The 21631-nt window shown below is 50.4% G+C and overlaps 1 protein-coding gene across 10 annotated transcripts in view; it reads right to left on the reverse strand.

Annotated features, from left to right (window-relative positions):
* DISP3 (dispatched RND transporter family member 3) overlaps positions 1-21631 on the reverse strand; it is a 157153-nt gene that overhangs the window by 67601 nt on the left and 67921 nt on the right. For 7 of the 10 annotated variants that reach the window (XM_080380919.1, XM_080380920.1, XM_080380918.1 and 4 more), the window contains exons 2-11: positions 7758-8694; positions 6360-6579; positions 4614-4750; positions 4056-4190; positions 3671-3831; positions 3139-3278; positions 2245-2390; positions 1166-1222; positions 627-788; positions 67-228 (exon numbers count right to left, since the gene is read on the reverse strand). In XM_080380919.1, the coding sequence (XP_080237045.1) occupies positions 67-228; positions 627-788; positions 1166-1222; positions 2245-2390; positions 3139-3278; positions 3671-3831; positions 4056-4190; positions 4614-4750; positions 6360-6579; positions 7758-8694 (2257 nt within the window). Of the gene's footprint in view, positions 1-66; positions 229-626; positions 789-1165; positions 1223-2244; positions 2391-3138; positions 3279-3670; positions 3832-4055; positions 4191-4613; positions 4751-6359; positions 6580-7757; positions 8695-15641; positions 21618-21631 lie in introns of those variants that run through there. The other 3 variants (XM_080380926.1, XM_080380925.1, XM_080380923.1) reach the window with 2 other exon arrangements.

The following is a 21631-nucleotide window of genomic DNA, read 5'->3' on the forward strand; positions in this document are numbered from 1 at the left end:
CAGCTCCTCTGGCCCAGAGCTTAGGCCAGGCTGTACCCACTGTGGTCTGGGGACCAGTGCTCTCACCTGAGCAGGTAATGCAGGAGATGCCTTCAGCACTCAGGTTGTATTTCAGGTCTAACAGCACCTGGATGTTAGTGTCTGGCCGGAACAAGACTGGAGCACGGCTGGCTGGCTGGAGGCGGCTAGCAAAGAATATGGACAGGAGCAAAACAAGGAGAAAGAGCCCTGCAAGGAGAAGCCCAGGTAAGTGTGTGTAACCCTAGATGCATCCCACACTTACAACATAGACAGCAGAGGTGTAGCAGAGAGATGGTATTTTCAACAGGAAAAAGGAATAGCCCCTGATGCACGCTGGCAGCTGAGCTTACTTGTAATGAGCCCCATGCCTGGAAAACCCCATCAGACTTGCCATTTCAGATCTGAGCAAAAGGAGAGGGATGAAAAAGTCTCAGAGTTCCTCACGACTGTTCTGAGGACGCTCTTCCACAGAGTTGGAAGCCATCCACTATATCCCTTTTCTCAATCTCTTGTCACTAATAATCAAGGAAGGCTTGGGGACTCACTGAGATGCTGTCAAACCCTCTAAAAATCCATGGGGATGGAAAACCGCCCTCTTTACTTACCCACAATCACCCATCTGCTCTTCACTGCAGACCACAGCACCCAGTGTTCCAGCAGCTCCTGCAGATGAATTATCAAGTGACCCCGGTTGCTCTTCTCTGCAGGAAGCTGCAGATTTTCTGGCATCACAGATAGCAAGGGGACATCCCCCATTTCCAGGGAGACTAGAAAGAGAGAAATCAAAGGCAGTCTCAGTGCTCAGCATCACGAGTGTCTCCCATAGCTTTCTGCTCTCCTTTACAACATTGTCTGCAAGTTGCTGTACAACTCACTCAAACTAAAGAGATGGAGTAAGACCCAGGTGGAGGCAGTGACTTCCCAGGATGTCATAGGAAGCATCTTTGTCAAATCACTGACATGTGACAGCTACACTTCTAAATCCATAGCTCAGTCCAAAGCTTATGCTTCAGGCTATTCTTTCTCTGCCAAATCCCACTAAGATTGCCCATAATGTCACAGGGACACTGCATGCTTCTCAGGCCAAGCAAAATTTGTCCCTGTCCCACTAAGTATGCCTTAGAGCTAATTACAGACAGCTGACCTCTTCCTGACTGCAGCCTGGCTCCCATCTGATCTCTTTTCTCCAGCTCACGGCAGCCTAGGGAAAGAAGAGGGGTCAAAGTGTGCTTGGCACGCTGTGCAGCTGCCCCACAAACCGTGCTTGGTCACCAACTGGAACACGCTGCTTTGTTTCTTCACAAGTTACCTGATGCCCAGGGGCCCCTGGAGAAAAGCCTCCTGCTGTTCGCTCAAGGGAAGGGAAGGAGCTATTTCCATACATTACCATCGCATGTGGCTCTGGCATACTAAGGAGGCAGCTCTTGCAGCAGTGCCAAAGCTTAGTTGCCTGCCTATCAAAGGCAGCTCAGAGCCTGCTCTGCAGGGAGGGGGCCTGCGCACTGCTGTGGGATTGATGGGCTCTCGGCCATCGATCCGTTTGCCTCCAGCTCCAGTCTGCTGCTAGGCCGGAAAGCTACGCGCTGCCCAGACCACTTCCGTTGGGGGGTTTTAAAAGGAAGAGATCCCAGCAAGTTTTAAAAGCCAAGTACAACAGAGCATGACCCTGTAAGCACCCCTTGTCTTCAATCAGGCTAGAAGGATTATCTCCTGCTAACAACAGATAGGGAATTTCTGGGCTCTTTTTCTAGATTGCTTATGTGGTCTCATGCAACTCACTGCCCTCTTCTTGCCATGATGGAGCAGATGCTCTGAGGAGGTGATGCTGGAGAATAACAAAGCGTTCTCTCGCTTACTTCCCAAACTCAGTGCTCTGAATGGCAGGGAAGAGGGGAAAACACTTTACTCGAAGGCGAGCTGTCCTGGTGCTATGGATTAGGTATTTCATGGCTAAATCCATGTCACAATCAGCAATTCCAGCCAGAAAGTACAATCCAGGTCAGACCCAAGAGGATTAGCAAAGTCATTAGAGAGCATGTATCAACACCCACTGAAGATCTCAAAGCAACTTACAACCATGAGTGAGTTCAGACTCCTACAACCTCCTGTAACAGCACCATCTCCAGATTAAAAATAGGGAAACCGAGGCACAGACCAGTGGCAGGGACAGGATGAACAGGGCAGTGTGGTCCCCCTGAAGGCACTACACAGCAAGGCACATACCGGGCTCCTCCTCCACACTGAGCAGTGGGATGTCATCATCAAGATAGGGAAGCGTCTCTCTGCCTGCTCTGGAGGTGACCTCTGAGGCAATGAAGAGATCTTCAGCCAGGTGCAAGGCACTCTTTTTGGTGCAGGTCTGACTACAGCTGGATCAGAGCAGGGAAGGAGACAAAGGCATAAGTTTTAAGCCACATACCCTGCAAACTGTTACCAGTGGGCTCCTGCAGTGACAAGGACAGCAGGAACAGTCTGCTCCAATTACTTGGAAAGACAACAGGCACTGCCATGAGCAATTTCCATTGCTAAGTGCTGAGAGGTCAGGGGCTGAGCTGCTATGGCAGAGCAGTAGCAGGCTGGGCTGGATGCACAGAGCAGGGCTGAGCCACGAACACTGGGTGCTGAGTGGTGGGAGTTTTCAGCAGTTCATCTCCCTGCTAATGAATTAAATCAGGCCAGGTCATCTGCACTGCTAAAGAGCAAGGGAAGGGGAAACGTGCTGACTTCCAAGTACAAATCTACATGCCCTGCTTGTGCTCACAGGCAGAAGCAACGCTGATCTGTGTGCCTTGCAGGGCTTGTGTCTCCACAGCTTGAGGATTCAGCTGTGCAGCAAGTGCAGGTTCAGCTCTGAGCCACGCAAATGGCTCCGATACTCCATGGGATTCAACATCTGGCTCCTGGGAGACACCTGTGTGTACACCGGGGGAATGAGACTGAGACCTGGCCCTTCAAACTGGAATAGCAGGAGTTAAGTTTCCTTTTGTTAGGGGGAATGGCAAAGCCAAGCTGAGGGGGATGAGGATAACTGAGAGGATAGGGCAGGGATTTCCATGCTGCCTCAGCCATGAGTTCCGCAACAACTTCCCACCCACACAAGGAGGCTCCAGGGCTCACCTGGTTTGGCAGGAGCTCTCCAGTGGGGACACATAAAGGGTCCATATTCCAAGAGCAGCTGGCATGGTGAAGAGCACAGCTACCCAGCAGCAGGACACAATCAGCGACATGAAGAGTCCAAAGTCATGCACGGCTGGGATCTACAGGAAGAGAGAGAACATGGACTTAGGATCAACTGGGGCAGGAGGCCTGGAGAGGCACCAGATACCTTTTTCCAGCCTGGAGGAACCTGAGAATAGCACATGCTGACCTCAGTCATGGTAGTCAGCAAACCTGGTAGGTGAAGAGCTGAGCTGGAACCTGACAGCCACTGGATCATGTTTAATCTGTGGCATGGGAAATATTGCCTTGCATGCTGATACAGGGAGAGTGTCCACTGCCTTAGAGCAGGTAAGGGACAGCTCTCTAGGGCAAGCAAGTCCAGCATGTCCCTGTGCTGGAGGAGAGGACAGAAGGAGGTGCTGACAGCTTCCCTCTCTATTAGGCCCTCTGGCAGAAAGAGAAAGCCCCAAATCCCAAAGCTGCAGTGTACCTGAGAGAAGATGTTGGCAGCATATGCTGCAGCCGTGGTCAAGGAAGTGAAGAAGGTGGCCTTCCCTGCTGTCTGGATGGTGTGGATCATACGCAGTCTCAGGTCCTTGAGGTGGGTTGCTTGGCGATAGGTATTGATGAAAACAAAGACATCATCAACCCCTGGGAAAAGAGGGGCGATATTTTGATACAGTGTTCACTGTAGGGACATATGCTAAAAATCTAATTTCCCTTCAACATCTGACCTGCAAATATTTCACTTACAGGTAATAGAGGGAAAGGGCTTGAAAATTCAATCTGCATTTGCCACCATCACCTTTCTTTCTCCTGCAGGCAGGAGTTATGGCAAGGCAGCACAGGCAGGTTTTGAGCAAGGATATGCTTACCAATCCCCACAATGACAAAGGCAGCCACACCGTTGAGTATACCCAGGTACTGGATCCCAAATACGATGTGGTACAGGAACAGAGCCACCAGGCAGCTTAGCCCAATACTGGCAATGCCAAAGAATGACAGGAACACTACAGGAGGAAAGAAACATGGAAAAGAATAGTACCACTGGCCACCCCCTGGGAGAACAGACATCTCACACCCGCTCTATTGGGACACTGGTTCCCAGGAGTGTGTTGGTGACAAAGAATAGCTCAAGGCTGCCAGAGTACCGCCTGCAGACTCCTTCCCCTGAGGCGCATCCATGAAATATCAGCTTTACAACAGCATTAGTAAGATGGGAATTTGCATCTTATTCCTATTCTCCTGTGAGCCTTCCCCCCACCCAGCCCACAAATCTCTGCTCTGGAGAACCAGACCTTCTGCATGCTGCTGTGCCAGAAAGCCAGGCTGGTGTCAGGGCATCAGAGCCTCTCCTGGGGCTTGCGCCGAAACAGGCAATCATGGCCCATTTGGATTTGTGTGAGAGCAGAGCAACCACGACTACAGCCTACCTGAGCAGGAGGTAAGGATGTAGACCAAGACAGCTATGCAGCTGCTGCTGATGAAGGCCAGCAACATGTCGTTGTTGAAAGTCCTCCTGACTTCATAGTCAAACAAATCTGTTCCTCCATACAGCACCTGGACTTTGCTAGCGTGGGAAGATATGAAGGAAGGAAAAGGAGTTAGGCAGAGTTGAGTGTAAAGGGAGCAGAGCCAGCAAACTTAAAGCACAATGTCTCCCCACAGAGCCAAAGGAGATCACTGCTCTAATAAACTTGGCAGTTCTCTGAGGAAACAGCTCAGAGTGGTGAGAGCAGGTTGAACGAGGTTGCTGCTAGAGGTGAAGTTCATACAAGGGAGAAAAATAAAAGAGCAAGTCTAATATTTTTTTTAAATTCTTCCACTGCATGGTGGGCCTTTGGCACTAATAGACAGCTTCTGAAGCCTCCAAAGCCAATTCCATTTGGAATCCTAATCATTGCTTATTATATTAAGCACAAAGGTAATAACCAGCAGATGCAGGCAGAGCAAGAGCTTATCAGAAACCATATGATTTACCAGCTTCTGGTTCTGGAAGCAGGCTCTGAGCGGAAGTAATCCAAGATAATTTAACCAGGAGTACAATAACACTGCACCGTGGGAGGCTATCAGGACCCTGAGCTTCAGAACTGAGCCTTGGCCCCAATTCCCTTTGGGCTTCCAATAACGGCAGCCCACTCTGCCAGCCCATTGCTGAGAACCCTCTGTGGCTGCCGGCTTTCAGGGCTGACAAGGGCTGCCGGCAGTCGCTCTGCTTTTGAAGATCAGTATCCCTTCGTTCCGGGAGCGATTGAAATTCACTGGAGCGCTGAAAACTGAGCAGGTACACTGACACTGGGACTCGCTGCCGTCCCTCAGCTACACAGATACCCAGCTACTCTTAGCTCTATTTTACCATCTCCCTTCTCACAAGCACTGAGCAAAGCTCTATTCCACCACAGTCATACAGACCTGGTGGTGAAAGAAGACTGCATTTCCTGAAACTCATCCTGCCCTGAAACTCCCTTCCCCATATCTCTGTACAAAGAGCAAACACTTCTGAAAGGAATTACACTGGCATGAGAAAAATCAGAATCGGATCCACAAGTTGATGCCTTGAGTAAGAATCATTTCATCCCCTGCATCAGACCAGCTGGGGCCAAATTCAGACCAGGAAGGCAGAGAAGCAGCTCTGTTGGAGTCAGTGGAATTGGACTTGTGAGATGGAAGCAAACAGGTCCAGTGCCAGAGAGGGGCTGAGTAGAAAGGCAGGCACTGGATTCAGTCTTTGGCTCCCTTTCATTGCTTCTATTGATGTCTCTGGCATGTTGCTGCAGTAGGAAGTGGCATTAAAGGGAAGCATATGAGTGGTTTTCTGCCATATGCTCCCCACCCTCACGCACAGCACCATGGCTGAGCTGAACTTCAAAGGAGATGGTTTTCCTCCTTCGTCTGGAGCATTATGCCACGGCCACTGTTTGAGACTGACCCACAGTCCGAACTGGCACGCCAAGCCTTCTGTCCCAGTGCCTCCCCGGCAAGGCTGAATGCTGCCTGGCTCAGAGCAGAGCAGGCACGTCTGTCCTGTGTAAACCTTAAGGCAGAGCCTGAACACGCCAAAGGGCCTATTCCATCCACTCCTTCAGTGCAACAGAAAGCACCAGCCCCTCCAGCCTCTGCCCTTCCCTGCTCGCACCCATTCCCAGCAAGGCACCTGCCCTGTCTGCATGCCCCCTCACCTTGTGGACTGCTTGGCCAGCATGGCCACATAGGTGATGACAAAGTTCTGGAACTTGCGGCGCTGCTCCTCCCAGCGGTCCTCCACTGAGTAGTAGTTTGGCAGTGGTGCCCCAAAGAGGATTTCGCTCCGCAGCAGGGAGCTCTTCATGTTCTCAGCAGACAAGCCCTCATCCACATACCAGTAGAATTCAGGGTGGGTCATGGCCAGCTCCAGGGACCCTGCAGGAGAAAGCAGGACCATATTTGTTAGGTCCTGCCTAGTTGATGTGGCAAGGCACAGGGTCTAGTCTGACAAAGGGAAACTGTTGTCACCCTACAGAGAGCAAGGAGGGCTGGGAAAGCTGGACCGTTCAGACTCGCATTCCACTTCTGCTTTGTGACTCTGCTTGCGATGTTGCCTACATGCAGTTCCCCATCAGGGATGCATTTTCCACCGACTGATCTGAACCGCAGCTCCCCCAAGCAGCAGTGCACTCAGCATCCCCATCAATTTGCTCCATCACAATGGGAAGCACATGAGCTAAACAAAGCCCATGGAAGATGAGGGGTCCTGGCTCTACTGAGAACTGGTACCTCTGCCAATTGATGGTGTGAGGGATGCAGAGATGGAGGCACTCAGCTAGTTTTGAATAAGAGACATTGCCTGTCTATCCCAAAAATCCAAGTTCCCTTGAGTTCACACCAGAAAGACCCAGAAACTATGCTCTTTCTTGTTTTAGTAGCAGAGCTGTTACTCACACTGGAACAGATGGAGTTAATTCTTTGCCTGCTCCTTGTATGGCTCCTGGACAGCTGTCACCTGCAGCCTGTGCTCAGGAAACAGATGGAGGCTTCATCCCACAGCCACATCACACCCACAGGCTCCTCATGATTCACCTCCTTTTTACCATCCAGAGCCTCTGCTCTACTAGAGGAACACAGTACAGGGTACGGAGCTGGGAACAGGAGGCATGGCCCTCCTCCTCTCCTTATAGGAGCCTTTCCACCTGTGACTCACAAGCTGCTTTCCAAGCTCCAGAACAGCCCACAGACCTTTCATCTGCTCTATAGCACAGGGAAGCTCATCCCTATTGTCTATCCAAGACCTGACATTCCTCTAGTTAACCATAGTCATTTACAGGGGACATCTGTACAATGCAGGGCTCCCCTCATTTGTCCCTCTTGCTGGCCTGTTGGGGCCTGCATGACCCATGACTGGAGTTACATGGGCTTTGCTGAAAGGGTTGAAAAGGGGCCCTAGCACAGAAAAGATGATTCCTCAAGGCACGACATCGCAGTATCTTCCTCTCTGCACAAGGCGGTCAGCCTTCTCAGCTGCACACCCATCAGTGACTGCCTGAATTTGCAGGAGATGCTTGCCTTAAACATGCAGCCCTCGCCCACAGCCCTCAGCCTACCTTGGATGTCAGCAAGGTCTTGTCCCATGCCATCATAGTAGATCTTCCCTCCTCTCTCAGTGGGGAAGAAGTAGGTCATAAGAGAGCTGGGAGGGGAGCAGTAGGAGTAGGAACCCAGAGGCAGGTCCTTCAGGACCTCATGGGGCTTCCAGCAGAACTCCCGGAAGCGAGGGTGGTCCATGATCTTGCGCTCAACCTCATGGATGGTAACCAGGCGCTCAGTGGTGAAGATGTTGTTTTCAGAGTCCCCCCGAGCCAGAAAAATGAGCTCAATGCGCCAATGGGCATGTGTCTGTGTGTTGGTGCTGATGTAAGTGCCGGAGTAGTCCCAGCGTGGGGCACCCCTCCCGATTCGGGAAGTCCGGTTTCCAGGGTTCAGGTGGGCATGGGGCTTGGGGGAGCTCATCCTGCCCTCCAAGGTGCTGCGCTTGACCCGTGCGCCAACCCTGAGACGGGAAGCATTGAGATGAAGCTGCTGGAGCTGCTCGAAGATGAGCCTCTGCAGGGTTTCAGAGGTAAAGTCAGCCAAGTCCCGGCGGTTCCTCCCCCATGACCCAAACTGGGACTTGAGGGCCAAGGCCAATGCATCAAAGCGCTGAGAGGACTCGTGGTTGCGGATCTCAAAAGCATTGTAGGAGATGTCAATATCCAGGGCTGGGTAGTGGAGGAACATGACAACAGCAAGCACAGCAGGGATGGCACAGCCCAGGAAAAGGATGAAGCCAGCGCAGTAGGGGTTGGTAAATACCCAGCCAACAATATTCCAGAAGCCAGACACGGGCAGTGTGACACGCAGTGGCCTGACTCTGCATGGGCTTTTCCCACACAACAGAGCACCCTCTCGCCTCTTCCGGGAGCTGAAGGCTACCTCTTCATCTTCCTCATCTAGCCAAGCGTCCTGTAACAAGGGGTCATCCTCTGTGTCCATGTCCAGCACCTGCACAAAGGGATAGGAAAAAAAGCAGTCAGTAAGGCCCAGCAATGTGTCACCAGGCACAGCCATGAATCCACAGCGGCTGCCGAAGGGTCTCAGCAGCAGAGCCAGGGAGGGAGGCACACTCCAGCTCTCTCAGCCCTGCACACTCAGCAGCAAAGCATGACCCCACTCAAACCCCGCAGATTTGCTACAGCCACTGAAAGAACAGGCTCACCATGGGATATCCCACACCCTGCCTGGCAGAGAGGGAGAATTTCAAACTACTGCCAGAGCACTGAGGTCTGGGGCTGGAGAGGGCTCTGCATGGCTCCAGGAACACCAGGCATGGAGATGGCAGGGAATTCACAGTATGCTGCTCAGACTGCAGCAGCAGGAACATTTAACTAGCTAATCTGGTTGTCAAGGCCAGGAACAGTTCATGGTACCAGATGAAAAATGCAAGGGACCCTATTTTCCTTTCCTTACACGTGGCAAGAGATTTTTCACCAGCTATTGATAGCTGTGTTTATCTTTCCCACAAAGTGTGCATGTGCACACACAACCAGAAGCACATGCACCCACACCTGCAGATGCACATGTACGCACACGCTTGCACGTACCAGCCCCCATGGAGAACTCACTGTGACCCTGCTCTAGTCCCTGAAGGGCTCTCCACCACCAGCATGGGAAGGGAAAGGGCTGAACAACCCTACTTTCCTTCCACCCTTGTGGGACATTGTTTATGGAGTAGGTTTTCCTTGTTCTTCTGGAACAGCCAGGAAGCAAAAGCAGTTACTGCCCCCAAGGGAACCAGAAAGAGGAAACTCTCCCTGGCCAGCCCACGCTTGTGCAGGAAAGGAAGGGAGACTCCCTGGGAGGCGCTCTCCTTTGCACAGGGCTGCCAGCACACATAGGTCCTTAGATTTTCCCACGTGCCCCTCCCAAGCCAGGAAGCCCCAGGTGGTGGTCCCCAACAGCAAATCCCAGAAAGCCCAGACCCTGTAAGCATCGCTCCCATTCCCAGCAGCCATGCCAGCAGCCCCTGCTCACTGCATGAATGAAGAGATTCAGTTTGTTACTTGACCCTGACAGTTGCAAGCAATTTACACATAGGCCAGAAGCAATTTACCAGCTTTGCCACTACTAACTAGTGTTTCTATTTCAGCAGGACTTAGATCATCAGGAAGATGAATTGCCAGCACCCCTTAACTCTAGGTCCTCAGAAGACCTCGAGATGCCAGAACTTGGACCAAGAGGAAAAGCAAAGTGGCAGAAACGCTCCTTGGCAGAAGAGGGATGTGCAAAGGAGCAAGGGCCACAGCAGTCTCCCTGGCTCTGGTCAGCCTGGGTGATGCCTGTGGCTTTGCTCACAGGGGGTTCACAGATGCTACAGCAGCTCCCATGGGACTCACTTTGGTCTGGTTAGCATGTGTGCTAGGCTGGGCAGAGCACTTCCAGCACTGCAGACCCTGTGGAGAACAGGCAACCTCTGAGCTCCAGCCCCCCTACTCCTGCCCACACCGAGGAAAGCACAAATGTTGATCAGTGGCTTTAATCTGCAGCTGACAGTCTCAAAACATCCCACCCTTCCTGCCAGTGGGAGCGCAGGGCCTCTCCCAGTCCCTTACCGTGGCTGGGTTCATGCAGCTGGCTCACACACCTCAGCCAGGCTGTACAGCGCTGTGTGGGAGGGCACGTAAGCGTACGCTGAATCCACCTCCTGCTCTGCAATCCCACAGTACAAAAACAGATGGGCACCACTGATGGCAGATGGGCACAGTCTCTCTTCTGCCAGATCTCTTACCCTCAGGAGGCTAAGAAATGGGGTGAGGAGAGGGTGGCTCACAAAACTCTGCTGTGTTGTTTCCCCCCTTCACGTGTAGGGCTGTTAGCAAGAAGAAAGCACAGAGGGGTCTTTTCAAGTCTCTGGAAAGGTTAGGAGAAATCTAGCTGCTTTTAGGCTCCATTAAAATTTCTTTAATATTCAGGATGCAAAATCGTAAGCAGCCAGGGAACATCTGAAAGTTTCCCTGAACAGCCACGCATCACTGTGTGCGCCTCAGGCATGGGAGCAAAGCCAAGAGCATATGAGCAATGCTGCCCACAGCAGCTACTGGCCTGCAGGTGCTCCTCCACCCAGCTTCATGGGATGCACACCCACGTGCTCTTGTTTTGTTGCTTAGAGCGCCTCACTTGCCCCACCACAGGCAAGAGGCCTTCCCATGTCCCTGAATTTGCATATAATCCTCTTCTAGCTGCTTCTGACTGCAGTCCTGCCTTCTCTCCCACACTCCATGCTGTTCCCAAACTTTCCCCACAGAGCAGCCGTAACTCCATCAATGCTGACAAAACAGTGGAGGGCAGTGACATCCTCCTATGTGTCCAAAGCCCGCTGACATGCTAGCCCCCCCAAACACAGCACTATTGCCAGCCCCAGCTCACAGGCTGCCCCACGCTGCTCGCCTCTGCAGACAGGCAAGCTCAGCACACGCAAGCCCTTGGCCAGTGACACCCACCTATCACTCGGCCGACAAGTACTGTCGTCCTTCTGCCTCTAAGAGACAATCAAGCTACAACTTCAGCTCACGTTAGCAGTGCAGACTGGTGCTGCATGAATGCAGGTGCAAAGCTCACCCATCCCACCTGGACAAGTTGGTGTGTGCATGCAGCTACCTCCGCTCCACCCGGCTGCCCCTTCTCCCACCGGCCCGGGCTCTCCTTCGACAGAAGAGTTACTGCAAGACCTGATCAAGCATATGTATTCTCTCTTCAGAATGAGAGGTAAAGACCCATAATAATTTCCCATTTATTGAGCTGCTGAGAAGGAGGGAAAAAATTCTAGTCCTGAAACAGAATGGCCTGCACGTGCCAAGAAAGGGAAATGAGAGAGACTGAGATAGTAATAAGCCAGCAGAAAAAGGATCATACCAACTTCTCTTTTTAACCAAGCACTAAATCCTCAACTCAAGGGATCAGATGTCAGGCATCTCCCTCTGGCTCTTCCATCCACTCTCACGGTGACTGCAAAACCCACCTTATAACAGATGGGCACCCGCAATGCATGAAGGCCAGTGCATGCTGCCCTCTGAAGACTGGTACAAATCCCCAGCACAGCAAATGCTGGAAAAGCCCCAAGATTATACGCACTCATGTGAGAACTGAGTCAGGGAAGAATCAGGACTCGGTCCAGGCAGAAAGGCAAAGGCAGGGAGGGAGGCACCTGGGCTGTCCACGCAGGGTAAGCGTGTGCATGCATCCTGCCCTAGTTCCGCCACAGCTCTGAACTCCCTTCAAAAGAGTTTGCCACATAATTCAGCTGCAAAGCCAGACAGCTCACTTAGCATTGCCTCTGGGACTCGTCTGGCTTTACCGCCTTCATCAGATCCTGCCTGGGTCAGGATGAAAGCTTATCCAATCCAAAACATGGCAAACTCAATTGGCGGGGGAGATAAACCCTAAAATCAGCCAGAAGGGGAGTGAAATGCATTTTTTCTGCTTGAATTCTACTTGGGGGCTGGCCTGTTTCCCCTCTACCACTTCCCATACTACCCAGGGACTCCCAGCACTGAAGCATGGCCCAGTTACTTTTTCACTTCCAGGATATGCACAGCGGACCTAATCCTGCATCCCTCAAAGCTCCAGGCTGTCATCACACACCCAGTGAAGGACAGACCCTGAACTGGCTGCTTGGGCAAAACCAGCTCCTCAAGCCCTCGGAGCCTGCAGCAGCTCCTGCTTCCTGCACAGCCATGCAGCGGCCGACTGGGCGCACTGATGGCCAGGGCAGAGCAAGGGGCAGCTCTCCCCAGGGTACTCGACAAGGGGAAGACGTGGGGCCCTTTCCCTTCCCCACACTACCATGGTATGGATGAAGTCCAACAGCAGGGTTGCAGAGCTGCCTACAGCGAGTATGCTGCGAAGCGGGGACAAATCTCAAGCCTTTTGCCTAATGGCTGCATAGAATCCACAGCTGCTGTGCTGCTCCGGCAAAGCTGGGCCTGCACAGCTCCTGTTCAGCTCACCCCCTCCTAGCCTGGCGTTGGCACATGTTCACCTGTGCTGCCTCACTCCTTCAGCCAGCCAAGAACCACCTGGGGATGGGGAAAGGGGAAGCGGGGAGAGGCCAGCGAGCTGCTGATTCAGCAGCACAGCTGAGCTTGGAGGGATGTTGTAGAAAACAGAGCTGGAAAGGGAGGGTAGAAGGGGGATTCAATAGGGGAAAGGAAGAATTAGCCTGTAGTACAGTACATAGAAAGCCTCCTCCCTTAGCATTCAGCCTTCAGACTGCTGGGCAGTTTCAGCACCGTCCCAGGATGAAGGTCCTGCCTGATCTGAAGCTGTGAGTTCAGAAAATCCATCACAGCGAAGAGACATATGGCCAAAGAGACTCACATCTTCCAACCCTGTGTTGGTACAAAGACACACAGCTTTATGGAAGGTACCAGTAATGCCAGGATCCAGCTGATGACCTGGTTTGCCTCTTGGCAGCTGCAGCGGCAGTGTGGAAACATGACTAGGAGGAAAACAAGAAAGGCCTCCTTGCCAAGTCTATTTTTTCAGTGCCAATGGGCACTTCTGTCCAGAGGAGCATAGAGGCTATCTCACATCTGATCTGAGCCACGCTGCCAGCCCTGCACACCAGACAACCTGCAGCTGAACCTCAGCAGCACGGCCATGAATACCACCGGTGCCCAATTGAAGAGGCTCATCCTTTTCCTTCCTGGATGACTATCACAGAGCAACCAGTGGCTGGCAGACTGGGCCTCCAAGCCCCTTGGTATTTGCCCTTCTATCTAACCCGGGCATCCTCCACTTCTTGCTGCAATTTACCAGTCTGACTGGATTCATGAATTAAGGATTTAAAGCACTGTAGGGCGATGGAGCACAGGGTAGGAATAATTATGACTCCTGTGAGCCTGACACACAGCAGAAAAGAAGGGACAAAGCCAGACCTGGGAGACCTTTAGATCAGCAAGAGTTTTGTCCTTGGTAGCAGCAGGTGGGATCCAGCTCAGACCCCAACAGCCCTGCAGGGCTTGTCATTCACTTGCACCCCAACCAGGAAAATCCCCCATGCAGCTCCCACATGACAGACGTTTTTTTCAGTAAAATCTAGGATAGAAGAAAGTCATTGACAAGTTGGGGAGAGGCAGTGACAGATGAGGAAGCTAATTACACCCGACCTGACTAATTAATGCTGACTTTCAGATTAAAAAATCCTCACTAGTGTTCCATTTCAATTACTCAGTTGTTCCTTCTTACAGGAAAAAGGAAGCCTTGTGCATCAGCAAGCTAGAAAGAAAAAAGGAAAGAAAGCACAAGGCTAGAATGGGAGGGAAAGACAATTTCTGTAATATGGGAGATTCCTATCGACAAAATAATTAAACTTCACATTCATTTCTCCCATGGGCAAAGCTTTCAGAGCAGAACTAGCAGTTTTATGGTCCTATTTGTATTCCTCAAAACTCTTGGAGTTTCTACCAAAGGCCGCTTTAGGCCCCTTTGTTAGTTGTATAAAGTTCTTCTAAGAGGAAGAGAAATAGCCTTTCATGCTTGTAAAATCATCCCAAGAGCACCCAGCTCCTGAAAAAAGCCACCTCTCTGTAATGATGCACAGCTGACAGCATGGATGGACACAGTGCCCCCCAGGCCCTGTTATACTAAGGAACGCTGTACAAAGCTCTGGCTGTGTAAAACAACCGGAGGGCATCATTAATGTACACCTACTCTAAAGCAGGGCACCACAGTGATACTCGGGACCAGAGTTTTGCTCTGCACTTGAATCACTGAGACCGGTCTAGAAACATCACTTTAAAAAACAATGCAGAAGGGCTTTCTCAGGTCCCTGCTCTCCCTTTATCAACACAGCTGTAACTGAGTGCATGGAGTAAGCTGTGTGTTGCCCTTTGCCAGTGCAGACTGCCTTTCATGAGTGGGAAAAATGAAACCGTAAAGAGGAATTAGATACAATTTCTGGGCCCCTAAATGGAGGTCTGACTTTCAGAGGTGTTGCACTCCTTCCTGGGAAAGCAAAGCTGCCCCAGGACACCTGAGACTGGGCACCTGAGCCTGAGTCTCCTGAAACACTTCTGAAAACACTGGCTTGATTCAGCCATTGACTAGAACCTGTGCCTGAAGATACAGCACAGGACCTGTTTTAGTGGAACACAAGCCCAGAGATGCACGTGCTGTTTAAAGACACTGGTTTAAAATGCTGGTTGGGCTGATTGCACCACTATTAATCAAGCAGGTCTGCTTATCCAGCTGTACAGCACAATGCAGCAACAAGGCTTTAATCTATTTGCTTTCTGGGCCCTTTGCATTTCCCTTCCCATTTGCTTTGAATCCTTCGATAAGATACACAAAAACATTGCCAGACCCCAGGCATTTTCAGATCAGAATGAAATCAGAATGCTCCAGCAGCACAGTGCTGTTGGAATTGCAACACAATGATGCAAACATGTTTGCTGGGGAAAAAGTTAGATAAAATTATCTTAAAATATATGTATTTAAAGCTCTATTGTCTGCAATTGAACTTGCCCACAGGGGGCAAGACAACAGATAGGGCTATATACAGGATGGAGGACTGTCTGATCTTCCAAGCTTTATGAAGTACAAGCATGCACAGTCACTCCTAAACAAGGTGCCCTCCTTCACTGCTAACTCTCCTGCCCTTCCTTCCCCCTACAGGCACTCCTACACCCTAAGATATGAGCAGCTGGAAACGGAAGGGAACAGTCAGATTCAATGAACTTAAAGGTCTTTTCCAACCGAAATGATTCCATGATCTATCAACCTGCTTTCAGAATGGACAAAGGGCAGTTAGAGCACTCTCAGCCTACGATATCAAGGATCTCCTGCCTGCACCTGCCTGCTATTCCAGGTGTCTGACAAGCACTGATTAGATCTACTCATAATTGCATGCCAAAAACAGTGTGGAAAGATTAGCTGCAAAGTCAAGCACTCACCAGTCAGGAAATGCCAAATTCAGGGCTGACACAGCATCCTTAATTTGCCCCCCTTCTGTAAACGCTTTGCCGTGCAATTTTTCTTCCAAGCTCAGTGTCTAAAGGCAAGACCTCTGCCCTCCACCACTGCATGCGATAGACGATGCTCCCTGAACCCACCAGCTATTTGCTACCTTGTTCTCTCCTCATTGTTCAGTGTGTGGTCTCACGCCTCGCTTCCTGCACGCTGCTCATGCCTGGCTCAGAGGCAGAATTATTAATTTCCTCATGAGCTTTTCAGCACTGCCTGTCACGACAGAGTCTGAAGGCTGAACAAACAGGACTGAACTGAATCTTCTCTTAGCATCTCTGAGAAGGAGGGGGTGGTATAGTCCGCATGTGACAGATGCGGGAGCTCAGGAGATCAGAAAGAAAAAAAAAAAAGAAAAAAAAAAAAAGAAAAAGAGATGTATTTTGGCTGCCTAGTTTGACACACACGATACCCAAATTCTTGGAGTGCACAGCACGGCACAGATGGAGGCTGTGCAACAAACTACAAGCTCGGCTTTGTTCTGTGGGTACAATTTGAGCTGTAATGTGAAGCATAACCATTGCTGTGCAATGTAACCCCTACACTGGTGAGGTACATCCAGCCTCCACAGGGAGAGCCAATTTCACACAATCTACGCTAACCAGTGACATGGGTGCCAGTACCTGGCACACCTCAGAAAGGCTTAACAGTGCCAGAGCACAAGGACCATCAGTTCCCTCATCCCTCCTCACCTCTAACCTGGCCGTGTGGACAAGGAACAGGGTGGAGAAAGGAACTGCAAGATCACTATATGGGGAAAGCACAGAGACACTGGTTTTAAAAGGCATTTGCTCTGCGATGTGAGAAGGCACTGCCTGCACACACAACAGACCAAGAAAAACAAGGTAACCTTACAGTTGTGATCCACACAAGGGTGTACAGCAAAAGCAAAAAGGAAAGCAAAAGCAGCTCCACTGTGCTTTGCTAGGAGTAAGATGCCTACAAATAAGAACTAGCTCAGCCATCCGAGTTTCCTATTTTAACATCACACTTTTCCTGAATGTTTCCTGAATTAGGAAAAAGAGCGATCCCACAAGCTTGGATCAGGGGGAGACCTTCATATGGCACTATTTTTGGAAACAGAGGCAGCCCCACCACTGCTCCAGCAGGCTAACCACAAGGTCTGTCCTGGGGTGCTATTTCCTGAATGACTCAAGGAAGAATCTGTATCCTGACGGATTTAAAATAAAAAAAAAATATACATATCCAAAAGGACACCATACATCGCCCCAAAACACTTGCTTCCAAGTACTGAAACTAGCACTTTTCAAAGGGTAAGGTCACCAGATTTGTTGGCATCAAACCACACATGTTTGGTGCCCTGCCACCCCAGGATTGCTACAGAGGTAAACCCACATAAGAACATCACTAACATGCAGGTCATTGCCAAAGCAAATTCATTTCCTGATAAAGCAATTTGCTCCTGGTTATTGTAACTAATGATTGTAGGTGTTAGAAGACAGCTTCTTGGTTATAATCTCACAAAACATGCCTCGCAGCCTTGTGCCACGTCTACCACTTGAGTTACTTGCTTGTGTTAATGATAAGGCCTCGCTGTCACTCAAGCATGTGGCACTTGCGGGTTTCTGCACAGACGCCAAGCAAGCTGAGCCTCTGATATGCTTCAGAAATGACTCACCTAACCACTACAAAAATTACTTAGATTTTGTCTGAGCTTCAGCCACTTGCTGTTGCTAAGTAAAGGGCTGGCTTCTGGATCAGCTGTGTGCTTTGGGTGCTGCCACACAGCCTTCAAAAGCCCCCCGGGCCCACCTCCCGGAGACCCAAGATCACAGGCTTGTTAAAGGCACGTGGATTTCCACACTCCAGTGTCTGCCCCTGGGCACCTGTGTTCACAGCAAAGCCTTTACAGATCATTGAATACAGATGGCTGCCACAAACCAGGGCCTTGTATTATTATCCCAGGAAGCGTCACTCGCTCCAGGAAGGAATCTTAGGCCACGGAGAGGATTCACCCATTCCCAAGCCCCTGGAATAAACTGCCATCCCCCCAAATGCTGTGTGCTGCTCTTTCATAGATAAACTCAAGCTTCCCAGACCACTGTCACCCTGAAAAGGAAAGCCAAGTCCTGCTGTCAGCGCCTGACAGTCATTTATTATTCCACCCTGTGCCCAGGCTCCCCAGTTTACGTCACTGTGGGCACTGATAGCGCTCTATGCTCAGCTGCATTTCCCAGCTCTGACCCTGCTCCCCACACCTGCTCCTTGCAGCAGGAGGAAGTATGAAGACAAGGGCTGGCTGTGCACTCTCCTCCATCTGCAGCTCCCCAGCAATAGCCTGCTTGTGTGCACACTCTGCTTCTGGGACTAATCAAAACACCCTCTCCGAAAGGCCCCTCTCCAGAGTCTCCCCATAAGCTGCTAGTTCATCACTGGGAAGGAGGAGGGCGACTTCTTCCTCACCGTGCACACGAGCTGCTTTCTTGCCAGCAGCCTAAGTGGCAGTTTGTGCCGATGGGATTTTGCTGGTTGTGGTGCTGTGGGCAGCAATATGAAAGCTGAGGCAGGAATGCCAACCTGTGCTGCCAGTCCTTCTTGTCAGCCACAGCATAGGCAGCTTTTCATCTCCTTGCCACTCCGACATAAAAAGCACAATTAAGGCTAAAAGGAAACATTGCAAGTACTCCCCTTCACCTGAAGTGTCTGTATTCAGCCAGCTCTGCTCCTCAAACTGACCTTCCAGGAAAAGGAAGCACAGGGAGAAAGTCCCACCTGCACATGGGTCTGAGTCATACGGCTCAAGAGTTTCTCACTCCAGATGCTACCTTGCCTCACTCTGATGGATCTAAAGGTCTTGCCTTTTTGCTGCTATAATTTATTGACATCAGAAAATGCCAGATTCAGAACAGAAAGGCTGTGAGGACTGCAATCTGTGGTGGGGACACAGCTCCCATGGCATTTCAGTCATACTTGGTTCTTCAGCAGGGCTTTCCACGTACTGGCATGAAAGAGCCCTGGATGATGCTGTAGTCCTCTTATGAGGAAGCAGAACACATCTCTAAGGTTGTTCATGCACCGTTCCAGCTGCACGCACTGACCTGAGCTCATCTGTGGCATAGATATGGCCTCTTGTTTCCGAGAATATGAGGGCCTGAATTTTGGGGAGAATTCATCCTGACAGTCACTACAGCTGAGTGGGAATAACTGCAGCAAACCACACTACTGTCACCCATGAACAACTTACTATTGGATCAGGAGGGACTCACAAAGTAGGTTGTAGCTAGCTGGCTCTCAGAAGCCTACAAAGCGGGAACTGAGCAGGTATGTCTTTCTTACCTCCCACACTTCTCTCTCTCTGAAGCATATGCAGCTAGCTGCTCTCCTCCCATGAAAACCTGGTGCTTCTGGAATTAGATTAATTAGCACTGCTTTTTCATCTTCCCAGGATCAGGGAGAAATCTGAAAGCAGACATGTAAAACCCAGAGACTGGAGAGCCTCCAGTGCCACAGCTGACTGCTCCAGAGCAGGACCCGGGTGAATACAAGGCTTTTCAGAACAGAGGGGAAACTTCCTGAGGGGATGGGGAGGTTGTGGAGACGAGACAAGACGCCCGAGTGCCTACACAGCACGTCGGCAGATCCCCTGCCAGTACAAGGACTTAAAGCTCACTGCCAGCTGCACCAACCATGCAGAAACTCACATTAAATGTTACCACAGCTCAATAAGCACAGTCCTGCAGACCATTAGCAGAGGAGGGGGCAGGGTCTCAAAATAAGCAAACTGGTTTAATGACACATTAATCTCAGGGAGAGTCCAGGATGCTTCCTAATACAGACAAGAGACGCTAAGAGCTGGTTCCTGTTAGTCCCTGTGCAAAGGAGGGAAATGACGCTGGTTACTGCTGCCAGAAGCTGGCCAGTGAAGCCATGTCTGTAGGATGCAGATTTAGGCCATCAGGACTGAGCTCAGAGCAGCAGTGTCCCTTCCCTCTTCCCTGTCCCAACACAGACCCAGAGGGCCGTGATCTAAGCCTAGCCCAGGAGCAGTTCAGAAAGACACAGATGCCACCATTGTCCCTATTCCCCTTCTACCACCAAAGATTCAGAGATTAACAGTCCTGTGAGCTGCACGAGCTCAGCAGCTCCTGAACGGCAATTGTCCAGCCCAAAGGATACCAAGGGACTGCCATCTGGCAAAGGATCAAAGCATTTCAGGCAATTGTTCCCAGTTCCTTACTGCATCCCAGTTTCAGCCAGGCATTCACAGGCTGAGATGCTACCTGTGCTAACTGTAGGACCAAGTCCTGCAGTTAAAACACAAAAACAAAGGAAACATTTATGGCTTTGCTATCAAGTTTTACTAGCTTTCCTGTGGCAAATCACATCATCTGCTTCTGAGCTGCCCTCATATTCTAGAATCAGAGACCCCATCTTCCACCCTTTCATAACGTGCCTTGTCCCAAAGCCTCCTGGAATTCTCCGCCACAAGCAAGCACAGAGTAATGCTTGCATAGACATTTGTAAATTGATTTTCAAAGGGACTCACTCCACTGCCCTGTGCTGTGTCTGGCCCTCTGGAAACCAGCCCCAGTTGGCTGAGTAAAGGGACAGCCTCACTGCAGTTACTCCCTGAATCAGCCAGAGGAATGGGAACGCAAACAGTACCAGGATCTGCAACGTAACAGAATAGATGGGGATGTAGGCAGGTGGTATACACGCAGGAATAAATTCAGCTGCGTGTGTGCCAAGACTTGGATCCAGAAGGAATGACCTCCCCCACAACACATCAGAAATACAAGAAACAGCAAGAGGTCTGTAAAGAAAATGTCATCACAGTCTTAACTTAATCTGTTTCTGCTACTTACAGTATAGCTCTCTGTTATTGGAATCTAAATAAGGTCAAATGCTTTACTGTACCACTTCCACAGAAACCTATGCTATGAACTCTGCAGTTAGTGTGAGGTAACCTTCTCCAAGGAAATAGTTCAACATAGCAGATTTACAGGAATGAAGCTTCTTTTCTTCAGCTTAAGCAGTGCCACAGGGGATGAAACATTTACCTGCTGATATATCTTGTTTCCAGTTGTCATAGGCTGGTGTTTTATAGCTCCCTATGATGCTGCAGTGTTGCTGCGGTGCCCTGTGCACAAGTATACTGACATCGGTGACAGGAGTGAAACGGACCAAAGAACACCCAAGACCACAGCTCAGTTGCCCACTCAGTTGTCTCACTGAGCCCCATATTAAGTGACAGAGCTGAGATGTAAGGGTTAGGACTGAGAGAAAGGGTAGCCTTGGAAGTAAAATTCAATTTGGATGTGGGAAAAAAAATGTCTCAAAGCATGTATATCAGTCTGAAACACACTGTTTAAAAGCATGGCCATAGATTTGACACTCGGGCGAGTCCAAGGCACAGACATTGCTCAGTGGGTCCCGAAGAGCCACAGACTGCAATGCCTGGGCCTGCAGCTTGGAAATCCCAACTGCTGGCAGGAGGCACCAGAAGGAGCAGCTTTCTGTGCTGTTCAAGAACCAGCCCAAGCTTTCCAGCAAAACAGATTTAGGTTTCAAAACAAGCTGTTGTCTATATTGTCCAGACTCACAGCCCTCAGTTTAAATGGAGCCCACTGTTTTATTGAGTCACTTTCATGCTCTTGTAGGCCTGTCCACCTTTCCATTTCAACTCAGCCATAAAAATTGGCTTGGAGATTACACTTGGCGCATGAGTTGTTAGCTGGAGAGCAAGTGGGAGGGTATGCGAGGAAGGAGGTGGAAGGAAAGAGATGGCAGAGAAAATATGAAGACAGAGGATTTGGCTGGGTTTGATTTGCAAGCAGGAGTCAGGGTTGCTTTGGGCTTTTCTCAGGCACATTCAAAATGCCCCATTGGGTTCTAGTTCAAATCTCAGTTTGCAGCCCCATCTTCTTCATGTATTCATTTTTTCCCTGTTAAAAGAAGG

Source organism: Falco punctatus (assembly GCF_963210335.1).
Source record: "Falco punctatus genome assembly, chromosome: 3".
NCBI lineage: Eukaryota > Metazoa > Chordata > Aves > Falconiformes > Falconidae > Falco > Falco punctatus.